Genomic DNA, 20,790 nt, shown 5'->3' on the forward strand with positions numbered 1-20,790 from the left:
TCCCTCTCCTGCACTCCCCCCCGCCTGCCCACCCTTCTAGACACCGCGCCCTCAGCCCACTCCTGCACCTCCCTCTTGTCCAGACCCTCCCCCCGCACACTGAACCCCTCATTTTGGCCTCAGCCCAGAGCCTGAGAAAATCTACTAACTCCAAAAGAGTTAATCTGGCCTGTGGGAAGCTCTGAAGCTTTGTCCTCCCTGCCCCCTTTCCCCGCCCTCCCCCCTACTTTTCACTTCTGGATTCTTGAGTACAAGTAAAATGGGATACTTTTGTACTTTTACTGAAGTACTTTCTCAGAAAGGTTTGTCTAGACTACGGGGCTTTTTCGAAAAAACTTCCCCTGCATCTAGACTGCTGCCGCGTTCTTTCGAAAGTAAATCGAAAGAACGCGGCAGTTTTTTCGACCGTGGAAAACCTCATTTTACAATGAATAACACCTGTTTTCGAAAGTGCTCTTTCAAAAAAGGCGCTATGTAATGCAAACTGTGCTTTTTTGAAAGAGAGCATCCAGACTGGCTGGTTGCTCTCTTTCGGAAAAGCGGCTTGCTTTTTCGAAAGTACTGGTTGTAGTCTAGATGCTCTTTTTCAAAACAGGCTTTTTGGAAAGTATCTTTTGAAAAAGCCTCTTTCAAAAGAGGTTTGCAATCTAGATGTAGCCAAAGTTACTTTGACTTTGACTTAATTATATTTTTTTCAAAGTAGCAGTACTTTTACTCAAGTAACTTTTTGGGGTACTTTTTCCACTGCTGTTGCCTAGGGAGGTTGTGGAATCTCCATCTCTGGAGATATTTAAGACCAAGTTGGACAGACACCTGTCAGGAATAGTCTAGATCAGTGTTTTTCAATCTTTTTTCTATAAAGTACCCCTTTTAAAAAAATTATAAATACCCCCAGTATCTACAGTTTTCAGACACACAATTTTTTTTATCATTGCAACACATTCGTTTAAACAACTTAATCGTAGCCAGGCAGGCAATGACATTTTTGGGTGTAAAAAGCACAAAAATAATAAAGCGCTGTAAAACTTCAAACAAAAATTCAGTTTTCTCCACATTTCAGTTGTGTTGACGTACCACCCAGACTTCTCTCGAGTACAGTTGGTACCTGAGTACCTGAGGGTACTCCTACCACTGGTTGAGAAACACTGCTCTAGATGGTGCTTGGTCCTGCCATGAGGGCAGGGGACTGGACTTGATGACTGTCAAGGTCCCTTCCAGTTCTAGTGTTCTAGGATTCTGATCCCAAACTCCAGCACAGGTCCTGCACCCCCACCCCCTCCTATGCCCCAGTCCCTTGTCCCAGCCCAGAGCCTGCGCCTCGCACACAAACTGCATCTCAGAGCCTGCAGCCCAAACCCCGTCCTGCACCCAAATTTGTTCTGGGCGCCACTAAAAATTCTACCAACCTGCTGCGCCCATGGCGAAGGGGTGCAGCTAGAAAATCTGTGATGGAGGAAGGGAACACAGGGGCAAGACGAGGGGTGTCCTTGCTAGACGCATCGGCAATGCAGTGTGTTTGTCCATCAGCTTCGCCTTTGCCCTAGAGTCTGACTTGCACACGCATTTGCCTGACTTGCACGTTCATTTACTTGACTTGCACGTGCATTTACCTGACTTGCACGTGCATTTACCTGACTTGCACGTGCAAAGGGCTGGTCTGGGGTTGACGTGCATGTCTCCACAGGCACAGCCCCTCCTGTGCGTGTGGCCCAGAGACCACAACACAAGGCAGGGCAGTGGCTTGTTGCAGGAATGAGTGTCTCTAATGTTATAGAGACACAGCTTCCTTCTGGCAAATCCATCTGAATTCAGCAGTGCACGTTTCAGAGCGAATCCGATTGCCTTTGATCATCCCACAGCTGTTCACGTCAGCAGCGCCTGAAACAGGGAACCTGTAAAAAAAGAAGGGAAGTTGGTGAGCCAAGATCAGATCCGTGTAACTCTGCCAAAGTGAATGGAGTTGATTGCATCGGGGACACATTTCTCCTTATGCTCCTAGATTCAGTGAAGGAAACGAGATTAACTGGTTCTCTATTCTAATCCAGTGGGCAGTGGGACTGGATTCTTTCATGAGCTGCGTGGAACCCTCATGGTCACTTTTGTCCCCATAGATATACCATGGATAGAAGCTTATGAGAGAGCTACTACAGCTAAGCAAATAATTGGGGGGTTTTTCCATTCAGTTCAAGTGCTGGATATAAAAAAAATGGTTTTGATTCAAACCAAAACTGATTCCCCCAGCTTTTCTTGCTAGAATGAGAAACTGATAGGAATACAATAATCATTGAAAAACATTCCTATACAAAATGAAATGAAATATATCATTTTTGTTTTGTTTTGGGCAGTTTTTCATCTTTTTTTAAAAAGTCACGTAGCTACACGTTGAAAGAAAGGATCATTTTAAAAGGAAAAGCCGAAACACTGCATTTCAAACAGTCAAGCAGCCCATTGTGAATTTGGCGGGGGAGAAAAATGGGCAGCTACAATTATTTGTTTATTTGTATTGACTTCACGTCAACCTGAAAAAATGCTATTTTTTCAGTGAATTCACTAGTCACACAAAAAAAAATCACTCAGTTGTAGCTGTTAGAGTCTAAATGCACAGAGTGGAGTTTGTAACTCAGGAAACCTTGTAGCGTGGTTTGTTTAAACACATGGATCCGTGTGTTCAAGTACTGTGCACAGCTAAACCAGTGGGTGTTGTTACATATCATTTTTATAAAATAGAACATAAGCATGGCCATACTGTATCAAACCAAAGGTCCATCTGGCCTTGTATTCTGTCTTCCAACCGTGGCCTGTGCCAGATGTAGGGAGTGAACAGAACAGGAAACCATTCAGCGATCCCTCTCCTGTCTCCTGTTCCCAGCTTCTAACAAACAGAGGCTAGAGACACCATTCTTAGCCATGCTGGCTAGTAATAGTTATAGATGGACCTAACCTCTATGAATTTATCTAGTGTTTTTTTGAACTCTGTTAAAGTCCTGGTCTTCATAATATCCTCTAGCAAGGAGTTCCGCAGGTTGACTGTGCACTGTACGAAGAAAAACTTTCTTCTGTTTGTTTTAAACCTGCTACCTATTCATTTCATTGGGTGACCCCTTTTCCTTGTGTTATGGAAAGGAGTCAATAGCACTTCCATAGTCATTTCCTCTACACCACCCATGATTTTATGACCTCTATCCTATCCCCCCTTAGTCTCCTCTTTTCTAAGCTGAAAAGTCCCGGGTTTTTTAACCTCTCCTCATATGGCAGCCCTGCCAGGCCCCTCATAATTTTGGTTGCCCTTTCTGAACTTTTCTCAATGCTGAGAGATCTTTTTAAAGAGGCAACCGCTTGTCGTCACTCACAGAGTTTGGTTCCACGTGGAATTGTCCACCCAGGTCCAGTTTTTCTCTGGGGATGTCACCCTGAGCCCAAGCCAGGCGGGGATTTGGCCCTGCGTGAAGTTGTGCAGGAACTCCTGGGGGGTGAAGAGAAAGGGCAGCAGGTGAGTGACACCTGCCAATGTTCTAAGAATCTTTGCTTCAGCTGGGCAACCTGGCGCACTGTTCTCAAAACAGGCGCCTGAGCGTGTAGCTACACTCGGTTCTGCTGTTACAACCTCCCAGCATTTCTCCCAACAGGGCAGCAGCACCAGTGGGGGCGCTGACGTACACAGGCCTCAGGGCTAGCTGACACAGTGAAGTGTCTCGGGGAATTAGGAGCACATGTCCCTGCTCACCCCATTGCGTTATGCTGCCCGCTCCCTTCCTGCTTTTGAGAATCCCACCCGGAGTGGTTCATGCGCCCCTCGGCCTCCCACCTTTGTTCCCCATCCATGCATACAAGGCAGGAGGAGGAATAAGCCGAGGTGGGGTTGGGGGAACAGGTTCCAGGCTCTCTAGTCCCTGCAGCTCTCCTGGCTCTCCCATCCCCATGCTCCCACAAAGTGTGTGGGCGCTGCTCCCATCCTTACGCTGCATTAGCATCCTAGGAGAGAAATCTCCTTCCCCTTTTGCACAGCAGGTACCACAGAACCAGTCACCCGCTCCTGGGGCTGTCCAGTCCCTTGTTTTACTTTACCATCACCTCCCAGTCCTGGATCACCAGCAAGTGAGCGCCTTTGGCTGAGCAGTCATCCCAGCTCGCGTTCCAGCCGGCGTTCTCTTTAGAGACCCAGTAGCACTTTCCCCGGTGCGACAGCCAGTCCATGGGGCAGAGTTTGCACTCAGAGCTGCCTGGCAAGAGACGGGGAGAGACAGTTCTGAGCCTTCACGAACATGCTCACCACAGCTCCGAGAGGGCACAAGTCTCACTGAGGCAGGCACTTGCAATCATGTTTTTGGTTGATAAAAATATTTTGGTTAAGCCAAAATGAAGCTGTTTCATTTTTTTTTCCAATACAGGTTGAACCTCCCTAGTCCAGCAACCTCTCTAGTCCAGAAACCTCTCTAGTCCAGCACCAGAGAATTTGCTGGACCACGGGAGGTCAATGTTGTCTACCAACACTTCCACTGCTTACTGGGCTCTTAGAAGACATTTTGGGGTAAATTAGCACTAAAGAACAGCACGGAACCCTGAGAGCCACACCCTTTTTTTGCGGAAAAGCGTCCGTGCCAATCTAGACGCTCTGTTCTGAAAATGCTTTTAACGGAAAACTTTTCCGTTAAAAGCATTTCCGGAAAATCATGCCAGTCTAGATGTAGCTGAGAGTTTTTACCTGTATTTCAGCTTCCAGTTTGGCTATTATAAAAATAAACACATTTTAAAAGGGGGGGGGACCCTGAAAAAATTAAAAACTTAAAATACAAAATAAAAATTATAAATTAAAATGAAATACAAATTTTTAAAAAGTAGTTTGATAAAAATATTTTGGTCAACCCAAAATGAAACTTTTAATTTTTTTTCTCGCTATATTGAAATTTTTCAAAAAACTCCATTTTTGGTTTGAATTGAACGGTTTATTTTTGCTCCTGCCTTCCCTGCTCTCCCCAGCCCCCCCCCTTTTTTTCAGACCCTGAAACAAAAAATCAATTACAGGAGACCCTCGCGATTCATGGATTCACTATGCATGATTTTGCATATTCATGAGTCTCTCCAGTCCCCAAGCTCCACCCCCTTCCTGCCACCACCCTGCCCTGGGCCCCCAGTTGCCTATGGGGGATGTGGCTGGTGGAGCAGAAGGAATTAGAGCTGCTCTCCCTGCACCCACTGCAGCAACCGGGAGCCATAGGCGCTCCTCACAGTGTCTGGGAAGTGCAGGGAAATAGAGCACTCACTCTACTTAAGAACTTATGAACATAAGAATGGCCACACTGGGTCAGACCAAAGGTCTATCTAGCCCAGTATCCTGTCTGCTGACAGTGGCCAATGCCAGATGACCCAGAGGGAGGGATCACAATAGGGAATCCTCACGTGATCCCTCCCCTGTCACCCACCTCCAGAGAAACTGAGGCTAGGGACACCATTCCTACCCAGCCTGGCTAATAGCCATTAATGGACCTAACCACCATGCATCTATCTAGCTCTTTTTTGAACCCTGTTAAAATCCTAGCCTTTCGCCACATCCTCTGGCAAGGAGTTCCACAGATTGACTGTGCACCGAGTTAAGAAAAACTTATTTCTGTTTGTTTTAAAACTGCTGCCTATTGATTTCATTTGGTGACCCCCTCACTCTTATATTGTGGGAATGTGTATATAACTTTTCCTTATTCACTTTTTTCCCCCACCACTCATGATTTTATAGACCTCTATCATATCCCCCCTTAGTCTCCTCTTTTCTAAGATGAAAAATCTTTTTCATCTCTCTTCATATGGGACCCGTTCCAAACCCCTCATCATGTTTGTTGCCCTTTTCTGAACCTTTTCCAATGCCAGTATATCATGTCCCCTGCCCCTAGCATTCTTGGATTTCACCGTTCCTGGTGGTGTGAGGAACGTACCCACCGTAACTGACAAAAGTTTCCTGGACTTGCTCAGCAAACCTGCTCACCCTGAGAATTATCCTGAATAACCACTGGAGGTCGCTGTGTCCCACAATCCCCTCTGATCAGCCTTGGCTGCCCAGCAAACTGTGTTCAAATTAGATCAAAAAAATATTTGCTTGTCTGTACGTAGACAGACCCACTGGGGCTAGAACTTCAGGCACCCAGTGTCTGCCCTACTTCCAGCCACTGCTGGCATTGGGGAGAGTTGGAAAGAAATGTCCTTCTTCCATGGCCACGTGGATGGAAGAGGCCGTGTCTCCAACCCTTGGCCAATGCTTTCTCGGATAGCTCAGATCCGGTGCCACAGGCATGAACCATGTTTTTACTCTCTCCTCCCTGCTCCACTTCTGACCGACCTCCCGTTGGTGGGATAAATGCTTCTGGCTCCATCTTCTCCTGGGCTGAGGCCACTTCTCACAGCAATGTGGGGCTGGAAGGGACCTCCTGCGGCTGTCCAGTCCAGCCTCCTGCACTGAGGCAGGACCGAGTTAACCTACACCATCCCTGACAGGTGTTGGTCCAGTGGTGAGGGATTTCCACAACCACTCGGAAACCTGTGCCAGAGCTTAACTTTCCGGAAGCTACGTCTAGACTGCAGGTTTCTTTCAGAAGAAGCTTTTCCGGAAGAGATCTTCTGAAAAAACTTCTTCCGAAATAGTGTCTACCCAGCAAAAGCGCATCGGAAAAGCGATCTGCTTTTTCGACAGATAGCGTCCACACTGAATAGACGCTCTCTCGCATGTAAGCTGTGATTATTGTGGACAGAGTGGCCACCAGGGCACCTGTGCTTTTTCCTCTTCTACCGAAGGAACGCCCTCTTCCCCGTCCACACACGCCTTTTTCCGAAAGCTCTTTTGCAAAAAGGCTTCTTCCTCATAGAAAGAGGTTGACCAAGGTCGGAAAAACCCCTCTCTTCTTTCAATTTCCTTTTAAAAGAATGTGATTGCAGTGTGAATGTAAGTGAAGTTTTGTTGGAAAAACGGTCTTTTTTTCTGAAAAAAAAAACCTCTGTGCTGTGTCTAGACTAGCAAGTTTTTCCTCAAAAGCAGCTGCTTTTGCAGAAAAACTTGCCAGCTGTCTACACTGGCCGCTTGAATTTCCTCAAGAACACTGACTTCCTACTGTAAGAAATCAGTGCTTCTTGCGGAAATACTATGCTGCTCCCGTTTGCGCAAAAGTCCTTTTGCGCGAAAGCTTTTCCGCAAAAGGGCCAGTGTAGACAGCTCAGATTTGTTTTGCGCAAAAAAGCCCCGATCGCGAAAATGGCAATCGGGGCTTTTTTGCAGAAAAACACATCTAGATTGGCCACGGACGCCTTTCCACATATATCCTCTGTCCACCTAGCCCCACACAGCCCCTCTATCCACCCAGCCCCACACAGCCCCCTCCAGCCCCTCTATCCATCCAACCCCACGCAGCCCCCTCCAGCCCCTCTATCCACCCAACCCCACACAGCCCCCTCCAGCCCCTCTATCCACCCAACCCCACACAGCCCCCTCCAGCCCCTCTATCCACCCAGCCCCACACAGCCCCCTCCAGCCCCTCTATCCACCCAGCCCCACACAGCCCCCTCCAGCCCCTCTATCCACCCAGCCCCACACAGCCCCCTCCAGCCCTTCTATCCACCCAGCCCCACACAGCCCCTCTGTCCACCCAGCCCCCTGCAGTGTACCGAGCGGGCTACAGGTACCTGAAGGCCTCTGGGCTGCATGGCACAGGCTCTGGTTCAGGCGAGACACCAACTCCTCCAGGTTCCTGTCGGGTTTGCAGCTGGGGAAGAGTCTCTCAGCGACGCTGCCGCTCTCGGGCACCGATGAGACTGTGTTGGGGGCTGTCTGCGGTGAGCAGCTCTGGAAAACTGCCAAGCAGCAGCCGGGTGAGGGGGGTGGCAGGGGCTCATGTCATGGGCATCACGGTCACTGGGTTCTGAGCCCCGGGTGAAACTCGCTGCTGCCGGACAGTCCTTGCAGGGTGAGATCCCGCCTGTGTCTGGGCTCTGAGGCCTTTCCCCAGGTCCCCCCGGCAGCTACCCCTAGGGGTGCCTGATGGCCAGGGCACCCCCTGTCTGTCTGTCTATTTATCTCCCTCCATCCACCCCCTCTATCTATCTATTCACACACACACACCCATCTATCTATCTATCTATCTATCTATCTATCTATCTATCTATCTATCTATCTATCTATCTATTCCCACCCCCACCCCCTCTATCTATCTATCTATCTATCTATCTATCTATCTATCTATCTATCCCCATCCACCCCCTCTATCTATCTATCTATCTATCTATCTATCTATCTATCTATCTATCTATCTATCTATCTATCTATCCCCACCCACCCCATCTATCTATCTATCTATCTATCTATCTATCTATCTATCTATCTATCCCCATCCACCCCCTCTATCTATCTATCTATCTATCTATCTATCTATCTATCTATCTATCTATCTATCTATCTATCTATTCCCACACACACACACACCTATCTATCTATCTATCTATCTATCTATCTATCTATCTATCTATCTATCTATCTATCTATCTATCTATCTATCTATCTATCTATCTATCTGCATCCACCCCCATCCCTCCCATCTGTCTATCTTGAAACTAAGCAAATCACACTGAGAAATACCCTGGGATCTGCTTTACCGATTTCTCCTCTGGACAGGAAACTGACCTGCCAGACCCTGAAATCTGCTACTGCCTGGCAAAGGGACAAGGAATTGGAATGGTCACCATTCTTTAGGTGTCAAAACAGTGAGAATGTGATGGTGTGAAAAATCACCAAGGGGCATCTGTTGGTGGGGACAAAGAGGAAGGAAGGAAGGAAGGAAGGAAGGAAGGAAGGAAGGGAGGGAGGGAGGGAGGGAGGAAAGAGAGGGAGGGCCTCGTTCATGATGAATATTTCGATCCATTCAATGTTTTCCCTCATACTGTGATGCTGGAAGCTCCCATCAAGGGGATGTTTGATCCATAGACAATCGCGGGGCTAAGGAAAGCCAGCGGGAGCCAAGCACCCTCCTCCACTCAACAAAAGTTGGTGCTAAGCCCCCTTCTGTGGCAGAGACAGCTGCAGGAGGCAGAAGTTACCCCACACTGCAACAGGCCGTCTGGCAGATCAGAGCTAAGCCAGGCGGGCTGAGAGGTTTCCTGGTTGGAAACGCAGCGGCCGGGTTCTCTGTTGTTCCCCGGGTGTGTTGGGGGGAAGCCAGGGGAAGCAATGGGGAGGCAGAATTCCAGAGGGGAAGCACCGGGACAGAACTTCTTGGGCACAGAGCCCCGTGGTGAGGCAGGCTTGGGGATTTCTGAGCGAGGAGACTTCTTGCTGCTGTTCGTTTCTCCTGCGATCAGAGAAACAGGAGGATGTGCGGTTTCTTTGGTTAATAAACCAGATGAAACCAAAACTAGAACTGCCTCCTGTTGATTTCTCCTAACAGCAGCAGCCCTGCAAGGCTGTGAATAACCACAAAAGGGCAACAATATTTGACAAAGATAAAACCTCCCACCCCCTTGGAAGGCCTGTCAGGTTCCAAGCTCAGACTGGACCATTTTCTTGTAAAACTTTGCCCTGGTACGGATGAAGCATCTAGTCGTCTGCTAACAAGTGGAGCAAAATCTCAAGCAGACAGCGCCAGGCCAGGTAATTCGGGGCTACATCACTGGAGAGCAATGCTCCCTCTAATCTTTTCCAGGCATGTGCGGAATAATTTTTTGCACCCAGGCATGTGCCACGGTGCACCACCAATAGAAACACAAAACCCTAGCTGTGGGCACCCTACTGATCAGCTGGGCGGCATTTGAATCTTTCCTGAGTGGCCGCACAAGCACCCAGCTTCCAGGGAACATGGCTGGAGAGTGAGTCGGAAAACAGAATTTCCATTTCCAACGTTTTTTAGATAGTGGTTTTCATTCTGAATTGGGATGAGAAGGTGAAATGTTGACATTTCTCACCAAAAGAAAACTCTGAACAAAATTTCTATTCAGAAATATCGAACAGATTGTTTTGCTAATGTCAAAAGCTTTCACTGGGATAGGGTAAAAAGGCATGTTTTTATGACTACAGAATGTTAGGAATCATTAAAAAAGGGATAGAGAATAAGACAGAGAATATCTTATTGCCTCTGTGTAAACCCATGGGACGAGCACATCTTGAATACTGTATACAGATGTGGTCACCTCATCTCAAAAAAGATATATTGGCATTGGAAAAGGTTCAGAAAAGAGCAACAAAAATTATTAGGGTTTTGGAATGGGTCCCGTAAGAGGGGAGATTAAAAAGACTTGGACTTTTCACCTTAGAAAAGAGGAGACTAAGGTGGGGTAGGATAGAGGTCTATAAAATCATGACTGGTGTGAAAAAAGTGAATAAGGAATAGTTATTTACTTGTTCCCATAGCATAAGAGCTAGGGGTCACCCAATGAAATGAATAGGTATCAGGTTTAAAAGAAACAAAAGGAATTTTTCCTTATGCAACGCACAGTCCACTTGTGGAACTCCTTGCCAGAGGAGGTTGTGAAGGCCAAGACTTTAACAAGGTGAAAAAGAAATTAGATACATTTCATGGAGGAAAGATCCATCAACAGCTAGTAGCCAGGATGGGTAAGAATGGTGTTTCTGGTCTCTGTTTGTCCGGGGCTGGGAATGGATCACTTGATGATCCCGTTCTGGGGGCAGCTGGCATTGGTCACAATTGGAAGACAGGACATTGAGCTCGATAGCCCTTTGATCTGACCCAGTATGGACGCTCTGATGTTCTTATGACTACAGTAGCCAAAACATTTTTATAATATTCATTAGAATATTCAGTGTGTAACATACTGAAGTGTAAATATCTGTACTGTTATTTATATTTCTATAGTTTCTTTCTATTATACTTTTTATGATTAAATATTTCTTAATAATAAATTATTCTTTAGGATGAAATATTTGCACATTTCGCTTTTTGTACAATATCAATGTCGAAACCAAAACAATCAACGTGGGGTGGGAAGCAAAACAAAACGTCTTCCCTTATGCGGTGAAGTGTTTTGACTTTATTGAAGCAAAATGAGAAGCGAAACATGTTTACTGCATCAAAACAAAATGTGCCGGCGGAACGAAGTGGGAAAGTGAAACCGAGCTTTATTCTGGTGACAATTTCCTTGAAATTGACTCATTTTGCCTTGGAGCCTTTTATTCTCATAAAACAGCCATTTCCAATTAAAAACTGCTCCGCTGACAATTTCTGTCAGCTGTGGCCATAAGCAGGGTTCCCTGTAAGCCGAGCGCCTGTGCGGCTGCCCAAGGGAGATTCAAGTGCTGTCCAGATGGGTTTTGTTTCTAGTGGTGGTGCACGTTCTCATGCGCCTCGGTGCACACAACTCAATTTATTCCACAGATGGGTGGGAAAGATTAGAGGGAACATTGACCATGACGGTCCTGTTTCCCTGGAGAGCAGGTCTTGAGCTACTCACCTTGAGTGGCCAGAGCAATTACTGTTGTAGCCAGGATCATGTTGCCAGCCAAAGCAATCCACAGAGCGAGTCTGTGCCGGCGTGCCAATTCCCGGGGAGCTGTGAGATGCAAAAGAGTCAGTGAAACAAGTTCAATTACTACAGGCCGCGTTAAAGACTTAGGTGCTTTGCTGGATTTTTGGCTCATGAAGCCTGCCCCTCTCCCTCCTCTACCCCCCCCCCCCCCCGGGGCTCCAAAAATGGCTGTCCCCCCAACCCGGGTGCAGCTCACAAAGTCCCCCCCCCACCATGGCTCCAAAAATGGCTCTCTCCTCCTGGCTCTGTGCTGACCTGGGCAAGGGAGCCATCTGACACAGCCATGAAAAATGTAGAATTAAAGATGGCATCGAGCGTTTAAATTTGTTTTCTTAAAGGGGAAGAGGTGGGTTGTTTTGGTTTTTTTTTTTTTATTATTTTTTATTTTTTGCTTGACCAAATGAGACTGGGGGCTCCTTTTAAAGGGGCAGTTCTTTTTTTTTTTGCTCAATATTTTTGCCCCAGCTCTGGACACACTGGACACACTGCTATCTTGGCTCTTTGCCTATAATGGGTTGCCTACTCCTGGTCTAGACCATCCCTGACAGGTGTCTGTCCAACCTGCTCTTAAATATCTCCAGAGATGGAGACTCCATAACCCCCCAGGCAATGTATTCCAGTGTTTCCCCACCCTGACAGGTGGAAGTGTTTCCTAACGTCCAACCTAATCCTCCCTTGCTGCAGTTTAAGCCCATTGCTTCGTGTCCTGTCCTCAGAGGCCAAGGAGAACAATTTTTCTCCCTCCTCCTTGTGACACCCTTCTAGAGCCATACTCCCGGCAATCAAGGCAGGGTGATAGCGTAGCCAGTCATAAAGCCGTCAGACAGGGATACCATTCTTAGGCGTCTCCCACTCTGGACTGTCCTCAGGCATCCGCAGAACACACGGCTGCGTAGGGCACCTGAAAATTTGTGGCACCCCTGGGTCTTAATGTCCACCCTCCCGCCTCTTCCTATCCCTGGCTCTGTGGCGGCTGCAGCCTGCTGAGTCTTTTTTTTTTCCGGCGGGGCTCTCATTAACGTAAAAGTGAAAAAGCCTGCCAGACCTATTAGCACAACCCTGAAACTATTAAAGAGCGGTTTAAGTGGCCATGAGGCCTTTTAATGGGCATTTTGCAGCCCCCAGGTGCATCCTGCGAGTTTCTGAATTTACTGACAAAAAAAGTTCATAGAATCCCAGGGCTGGCAGGGACCTCAGGAGACATCGAGTCCAGCCCCCTGCCCAAAGCAGGACCAATCCCAACTCAATCAACCCAGCCAGGGCTTGGTCACGCCGGGACTTAAATATCTCTAGGGATGGAGATTCCACCCCCTTCCCTAGGGAACCCATCCCAGCGCTTCCCCACCTGCCTAGGGAAATCGTTTTTCCTCATATTCAACCTCGACCTCCCCCACTACAACTTGAGACCGTTGCTCCTTGTTCTGCCATCTGTCACCACTGAGAACAGCCTCTCTCCAGCCTCTTTGGAACCCCCCTTCAGGAAGCTGAAGGCTGCTCTCAAAACCCCCCTCGCTCTTGTTCATTACTGTCAGCCGACTCCAGGCTCAGATTGAGTGTTTACTCAGAAGATGGGGCCGCAGTTTAAAATGTGTTTTAAAAATATTAGCATGCTGCTGAGGATAAACTCACACCTCTAAAACATCGGTCTCCCCTCTGCAAGTGACACCGGTTTAACAATACTGCACAGAGCCCCCTAGATCCGAAGGATAGCTCAGCCCTTACTGACTGTCTAGCCAAGGTGTTTGGTATTTCCGGATCAGTGGACCTATTAGAAAAGTGGCTCTGATTTCAGTAGTCCTGTCTATGAGAAAAGCAGCCAGCGGCTATCTGCCAGGAATTGCAGTTAGCTGCCAGATGTTAATTGTATCTAAACACGGAGTCATAGAACACTAGCAGGGGAAGAGACCTCAAGAAGTCCCCTGCTCTCATGACAGGACCAAGTACCATCTAGAAGCATCCCTGACAGGTGTCTGTCCAACCTGCTCTTCAATATCTCCAGTGAGGGAGATTCTACAAACTTTATTCTGGTTTTTAACCATCCTGACAGGCAGGAAGTTTTTCCTAATGTCCAACCTAAACCTCCCTGGCTGCAATTTAAGCCCATTGCTTCTTGTCCTGTCCTCAGAGGCTAAGAAGAAGTATTTTCCTTCCTCCTCCATGTGACACCCTTTTTGATACTTGAAAAATCGCTCTCACTTCCCCTCTCAGGATATATCTACACTTGCAGCCTAATTCGAAGTAGGGCTGCAAATGTAGGCATTCGGAATTGCAAATCAAGCCCAGGAGTTAAATATCCCGCGCTTGATTTGCATGTTCCCGGCCGGGTGCCAATTTTTTTTTTTTTGAAATTTACAAGCCCGGGCTAACTGCCCGCGTCAACACACAGCAGGGAAACAGATGTTCGAAATAAAGCCCCTAAATTGAACTACCTGTTAAACCTCATTGCAGGCGGAATAGCAAGTAGTCTGATTTAGGGGCTTTATTTTGAACACCCGTTTCACTGCCACGTGTAGAGGTGGGCAGTTAGTCGGGGCTTGTAAATTTCAAAAATGGCACCTAGCTGGGAACATGCAAATCAAGCGTGGAATATTTAAATCCCAAGCTTGATTTGCAATTGTGAATGTCTACATTTTCAGCCCTAATTCGAATTAGGCTGCAAGTGTAGACATACCCTCAGTCTTCTCCTTTCCAAACTAAACAAGCCCAGTTCTTTCAGTCTTCCTTCAAAGGCCAGGTCTTCTAGGCCTTGAATTGTACTTCAAAGATTCTCTGTCTGTCTTGTACCCAGCATAGATCAGGCTAAGCAGCAGAAGCCTCTTTTCAGCTTTCTCACGTCCTATGCGCTGGCGTGACGTGTGATCTCTCATGAGGCTGAACATCGCAGTTTGGTTCGGAGGTGAGATCTGCGCTGGCAGGTGTGACAGCGACTCCTGTACAGTCACCGGGCTAAGTTCGTTGCGGGTTTTCGTCCGTTTCTGTCAGTGTGAACCCTGCTGGAAATTCTGCTGTTGGTACAGAGGGCAGCGGAACAAAACATCCTGCCCTGCTGGTGTGAAGGGGTGAATGCACGCATACATGCTCATATTCACACCCACCCCACAGGTGCATACACACGTGTGCAGACACCCATGTGTGCATACCGACACACCCATGTGAACAGACACACCACACGTATGCCCACACATGCACAGACACATATATAGGAGTGCACGCATGCACTCACACACATGTGCAAACCCCACATGTGTGCATGCATTGGCACACGCATGCGGGCGTGTACCACACATGCACATGCACACACACGTACACAAACTTGCGCATACATGCCTCCACACATGTGTGTGCCTCTACATACGTGTGCTCACCCATATGTGCACACATGCCGCACATACGCACACACACACTTATGCATACACTCGCCTGCACACAATGGCCAGGAGAAAGACACTTTAGAACACCCTGCCCCACAGCCAGGAACGTGCCCCAGGATTGGCCAGATGATTCACGCCTGCCAGATTTTCCGTGTGCCTTTGAGCCGGGAGAACGCCGCAGCTGCTCCTGACGGTGCCTTTTCACCTTCCAGTAAAGAGCCAGGGAAACATTCCTCTTCAGACTGTGCCGATGGGAGAGTGCCTGCTGGCAGCCCTCTGGGTTCTCCTCCTTTGGTCCTTCTGTTGCTCTCACCCAGCTTCCCTCCATCCCAGCACCCGCCCGCCTCCCTCTCGCGTTGTGAGCTGCTTCAGGGCCCGTCTCCCTGCACCCCCAGGCTCTGGGGGCTCTGCGAGACCGGGGGGATATGAGGGGGCTTCAAAGGGGCGCAGGGTGTCCCTGGCTGAACGAGGGGAGGGGCGAGGGAGCTTGTTACTGCAGGGGACCAGCGCAGAATTCAGGCCCCCGGCCAGCGGCCTGGAGCATGAAGCCCCTTGCAACCGGGAGACCCGGCGTGGAGAGCACAGCCAGGTCTGGCCAGAGAGAGGCCCCCGGAGACTAGCTGGCTCCAGGCAGGGAGCAGCAAAAGACGGCGGAGAGGAGAGGCGGAGAAAAGAGCACCCCAGGCGACCCTGGTTACCTGGACAGAACATAAGAATGGCCCGACTGGGTCAGACCAACAGTCCATCCAGCACAATATCCTGTCTGCTCACAGTGGCTAACACCAGGTGCCCCAGAGGGAGGGAACACAACAGGTCAGCCGCACGTGATCCCTCCCGTCACCCACCTACCTAAAGGCTAGGGACACCCTGGCTAATAGCCATTGAGAGAACTATTCTCCATGAATCTACCCAGCGCTTTTTTGAACCCTGTTAAAGTCCTAGCCACATCCCCTAGCAAGGAGTTCCACAGGTTGACTGAGGGATGAAAACCGCCCTTTTGCTTGTTTTAAACCTGCCGCCTATTCATTTCCTTTGCTCTTCATCGGACAAAAGACAAAGGGTTAAGGGGGAAAGGGCTATGGGAGGCTCAGCCAGGAGGAGGGGACGGCGGGGATGGGCAGAGAGAGACGAGTCAGGGCCCGCCAGGCTGCAGGGCAGACTCAGACATGCTAGGCCGAGGAAGGCCAGGCCTATAGGCCTGAATGTTCCAAGGCTCAGTAAACCCTCTTGTTTTACGTTGGCTCAGGGCTGCTCCTGTTTAGAGAACAAGGCTGCTTTAGGATGTGCAGGCCCAGAGCGAGTGGCCTCCCCGAGGGGGCCCACGGCACAGCCAAGCCTGCCGGAGGCCCAGAAAGCTGTAGTCCCAGGAGGTGGAGAGGCTTAACCCCTCTGTAGCCAGACATGAACCCCATCTTGGTTTCCGCCCCCCCCAGAGAGCAAGAGAAAGGCAGTCAGCCTTTGATGCCCTGGGAACGCAGGTGCGCTGCCTGTCCCTGACTCTACCATAAACAGAAACCAGACAGTAAATGGGCCAGCTGACAACCCGGGGCCTCCCGCTGCCCTGATGGCTAGTACCAGTAATTGACACGCCTGCACTGTCCCAGGAGAGGAATCTTCGCCCATCACATACCAGAGGTGCCCATTATCTGCCTTTTCCCAGGTGTGAATTATGCTTTGCACCCTTCGTGGGAAACTTGCCGTCCAAAGCCATTTTTCCTAATTGGCCGCTTGAGACCAGGAAGAAGCCTACACGACCCAAGGGGTATAAAGAGGGGTTCAGTAGCCCACCCCATTTGAGCTCCTATCATCTATACCTGCTGGCAGGTATTGATTGTCTCCCGAGATCTGTGGGACGCCCAGCCTCGTCCTACTTCTTCCTGAGGGATTGAGAGAAAGACGCTGGCCACGCCAAGTCTGGAACGCAGGGGTGAGAATATATACCTGCTAGGTGTCTATTTGCATGCATTTAATAAGAGCTCAGAGAACCAAAAGGGTCTCATGGTACCTGTAAGTGACTTATTAGTGTAATTTCTGTCCTGTCCTTTGTAGTGGCTGTGTTATCAGTAACACAGCAGTAGCATTTAACAGCTAAGTTTACCCTGTAACAATAAAATAGTAGCTGTTTAAGCTTTAACCTGACTCCTTCAGTTGCTGTAACAGAACCAAGCACAATTTAAAAGAACTTCAGCCGGTCATAAGGGACAGATATAGGGAGAGCTTGAGCGTTGGATCGTGTCGCTTCCAGGGGACAGATCCGTTGGGGCATCTCTCAGCCTCCCCAGGCTGCCTGCTGTGAAGGGATCGTGTATCCTAGCAGTAAAAATCTGAGGTGTAATAAGCTCTCCCTGTAAACTTGTTGGGGCGCCCGTCAACCTCCTCCAGGTTGCCCACTGTGAAGGGACCCCGGTCTCAGCAGTCGAAGTCTCGGGTGTATAGCACACACACACACCACTCACTGCCCTGACCGTTGGCTGACACCCTCCGAGAGAGCGTGGTCCCCCGAGAAGGACCCACTGGGGACCGTACGGCCAAGTGCGGGTGCAACCTGCCATGACAGGCTCGCTGGATTCCCCACGAGAAGTGAGGAACATGGGCCCGAGTCTGGATTTATGCCGAAGTCTCTAGGATCAAAATCCAGATGGATGGGCACAGGACGGGGGCCACCGGGTTTACACTGGGCCGACAAACTCCAGTATCTTGGTTCCCCCTTCTGAATCCAACCATCAAATTCTACTCACGGAGTCCCTGATTTATTTTTTTTCCCCTCTCGCGCGCTGGTCCCAGACGAGGACCTCCGGAGGTCACTCCCAACCCCACGGTCTGCTTCTATGATGTATAAACGCTGCCTCAGGCATTTGTGGTGTAGTGGGGGTGCTGTCTGCTCTGTAACCCGGGGTTCCCCTACTCTGTGATGTGTCCTACTGACTCACCCACATGTGTATTAACCCAGACACCTAGTCTCAGCCTCCCGGGGGAGAGACAAAGGAAGGGTGTGTTGGGGGAAAGGTCAGTCTTGGGCTGGACCGATGAAGGAGACAGACTAAGGAGACTGGCTGGGATTCAGGAGGGGAACAGGGTAAGCTGAGGGCTAGGGAGAATGAACCCCTAACCCAAAGAGGCTAAGGCATCTGTCCCTGACTCCTATAACCACGCCACGTCTGTGCTGTGCTGTAACTTGGAGAGGCAATAAATCCTTCTCTATTCTACAGGCTGGCGGAATTGGTTCTTGCTGTAGACGGGGTGCAGGATTGGGGAAACCCCGACACGCCGCCACAGCATTTCGCTGCCCTGGCTGGGGAGTGTAAAGCGATGGGACCCGGCTCCCCTGGCTAGAAAAAGGGAAGCAGGAAAATTTTTCCCAGGGTGCCGAGGGCCACCCACCACACTGCTCGGTGGACCCTGGCGGCGAAATTTGGAAAAAAGGTGCGGAAAGTGGAGTCCCGGATTCGGCACCCATCGGAGAGAGAAACTCAGAGACGCTTACCGTGGTACTTAAGGGGAGAGGGTTGGCTGGCGGGGGACGAGTCTTTGAGGATGTCCAAATCAGCGTAGACAATTTCTTCAGGCATGGTCCGTGGGGCGACGGGAGACAGCACCCGGCCAGGGCCACGGTGGAAGGGCAGCAGCTGATCTCAATTCGAGGCAAGCGAATGCCTCCTGAATCAGGAAGTGGGTTGGTGACTTTCTTTCCTACCTCTGTGCTGGGGATTTCCTTCACTAACTGGTCTCACATCCCCTACTCAAAGGCATTTGACACCAGAAGCAAGGGGGGGCGCAGTACTCTGACAGGGAACTGTCCTATGGCCAGGCCCGTCTTGACAGGAGATATTCTACCTTCCAAGTGGGCGGGGCGATGCAGCAGTCAACGGTGAAGCCGCCGTTTCCCGCTGGGGGCGGCCATCTTGAATCCGGACACGGCACCCCGGTCTTTCCCAACAGTTTCGGGATGGCCTGGCCCGATGTTCTCGCGCCTTCATGCACTCGAGGGCCACTGGGGGTGGATCGTCTATTCCTGCGGGCCCCTGTTACAGGGAGTGGAACCGGCTGCGTAGAAACAGCTCTTCTGTCGTCGCATGCCACAGGACCTGAGTTTTGAGGGGGTCCGTCTCACCTTTAAATGCCCCCGAGGGCTCAACAGCCCACTTGGCTCCTCTCAGCATGCTACCAAGCCCATCCACTGCTTGAAGTGAAGAGGAGACAGCAGCTGGGCCCTGCCTGTGAGGAGTACAATTGCAATTTGTTTCCCCAAGTCCCTAGTGTGCCTCAGAAATAAGGGCTGGCCACGAGCACTCAGCTGTGACGTACCGAGACAGGGGCGCCTACGGGCTCAGGAGGAAGGATGAGGGTAACACTAACCGGTTCCCACAGCTGTACGATCAAGGTGTAAAGGTCATGAGTTACGCAGACAACAGCCGAGCGAGCTGTCAGGAAGGCTTAGGTTCCAGCCTCTGCCACAGGCTTTCTTTGTGTCCTTGGGTGAGTCACTTACAGAGGCAGCATCAGTACAAAAAAAATCCTCCTCAGCCCTCGTGCCTCAGTTTCCCTGCTGTAGACGCTGAAAGGCAGGGCAACTCATGGCTACAGAAAGACTCAGGAGGCGGTGGTTGGGAGAGGGGTGACCGTGGGCACCACCCCGTGACTCAGTTTCCCCAGCTGTAAGAGGGGGATAATGATGCTGGTGTTCCTTTGTAAAGAGCTCTGTGGATGAAAAGTGTCAAAGACTACGTGAGGGGCTCGGCGTGCACAGCGGTGAGTGACTGAGTTCATTCTTGTTCCTGCACACTGGCCAGTTCCCCGGGACTCAGAGCAGGAGGCAGTTTTAAAGCAGACTCAGATGCTCCACTTCAAGGCCTGTTTCTGGGCAGGTGTTGGTCAGCTGCCGGCGTCTTGACTGGAAATCACCTTGCCACAAGCATTGCAACAGCAGCGAGTAACTTCACCTAAACCATAACTGACCTTATGGTTTGGGGTTGCTGGTTTTTTAACCTCCTATGTGGGCTCTGTGCATCTTTCCATGCTTGCAGGAGGTGACGAAAGCTGCCAGCACACAGAGCTAGCTTGTGCAGCCAGCTCCTTGACTGGAAGGCCCTCCCTTGCGATCTGAACCCCACCTCAGATCGCTGTTACTCTGCGTCCGCGCTCGATTTCCACTCTTGGGGGTGAAAACTAGCGTTCCCTGTAAGCTGTGACCATGGGGAGCCACTCAGCAGAGATCCAAATGCTGCCCAAGCGGATTAGCAGGACACCCACAGCTTCTCCTGGTGGTGCACATCCGCCCATGTCTCCGTGCGCATAATACAATTATTCTGCACGCTGATGGAAAAATTCCACACAAGGAGGAAAAAGGTTAGAGAACATTGGTGAAGACTGCGTGTTGAAAAAAAAATAGTTTTCACATCCGCAGATGTGGTTGCGGCTATCTACAGCTCATTTTTGTGAGTATGGATGACGATACAAATTTTGTACCTAGAACCCTGCAAATTTGCAGCTCTCTGCTTTATAGCTGCGGGCATCCATCAATGTGAATATCAGCAGCTCATTTGTGTGTGTACACATGTGGATACACATTTTGTATCTGCACAGGGCTCTCCCCCTAACCCCACAACTGTCTTTTTTTATCTTGCGACTGTAGAGGAATGAACAGGCCAGTCCACCTTGAATAATCCTATTCGGGGTCTGCTAACTATGCTACTTATGGGCAATCAAATGGCAGATGAAATTCAATGTTGAGAAATGCCGAATGGAAAATGTAATCCCAACTATACACACCAAATGGTGGAGGCTAAATCAGCTGTTACCGCTCAGGACAGAGAGATCTTGGAGTCACTGTGGGTAGTTCCCCGAAAATATCCACTCCATGCTGTCAAAAAAGCAAACAGACTGTCAAGAATCATTAGGAAAGAAATAGAGGATA

At 49.6% G+C, this 20,790-nt stretch overlaps 1 protein-coding gene across 1 annotated transcript; it reads right to left on the bottom strand.

Annotated features, from left to right (window-relative positions):
* Positions 1-377: 377 nt before the first annotated feature.
* On the bottom strand, positions 378-19,455 carry LOC112546566 (killer cell lectin-like receptor subfamily B member 1B allele C). Its single transcript, XM_075914167.2, has 6 exons — positions 18,361-19,455; positions 11,431-11,529; positions 7,660-7,827; positions 4,066-4,220; positions 3,351-3,463; positions 378-1,892 (listed from the first exon to the last, which is right to left on the bottom strand). Exons 1-6 carry the CDS (start codon positions 18,443-18,445, stop codon positions 1,769-1,771), a joined length of 744 nt encoding a protein of 247 aa, XP_075770282.2. The 5' UTR covers positions 18,446-19,455; the 3' UTR covers positions 378-1,768.
* Between the last annotated feature and the right edge of the window lie 1,335 nt (positions 19,456-20,790).

This window comes from Pelodiscus sinensis, chromosome 19 (assembly GCF_052426305.1).
Source record: "Pelodiscus sinensis isolate ZL-2025 chromosome 19, ASM5242630v1, whole genome shotgun sequence".
NCBI lineage: Eukaryota > Metazoa > Chordata > Testudines > Trionychidae > Pelodiscus > Pelodiscus sinensis.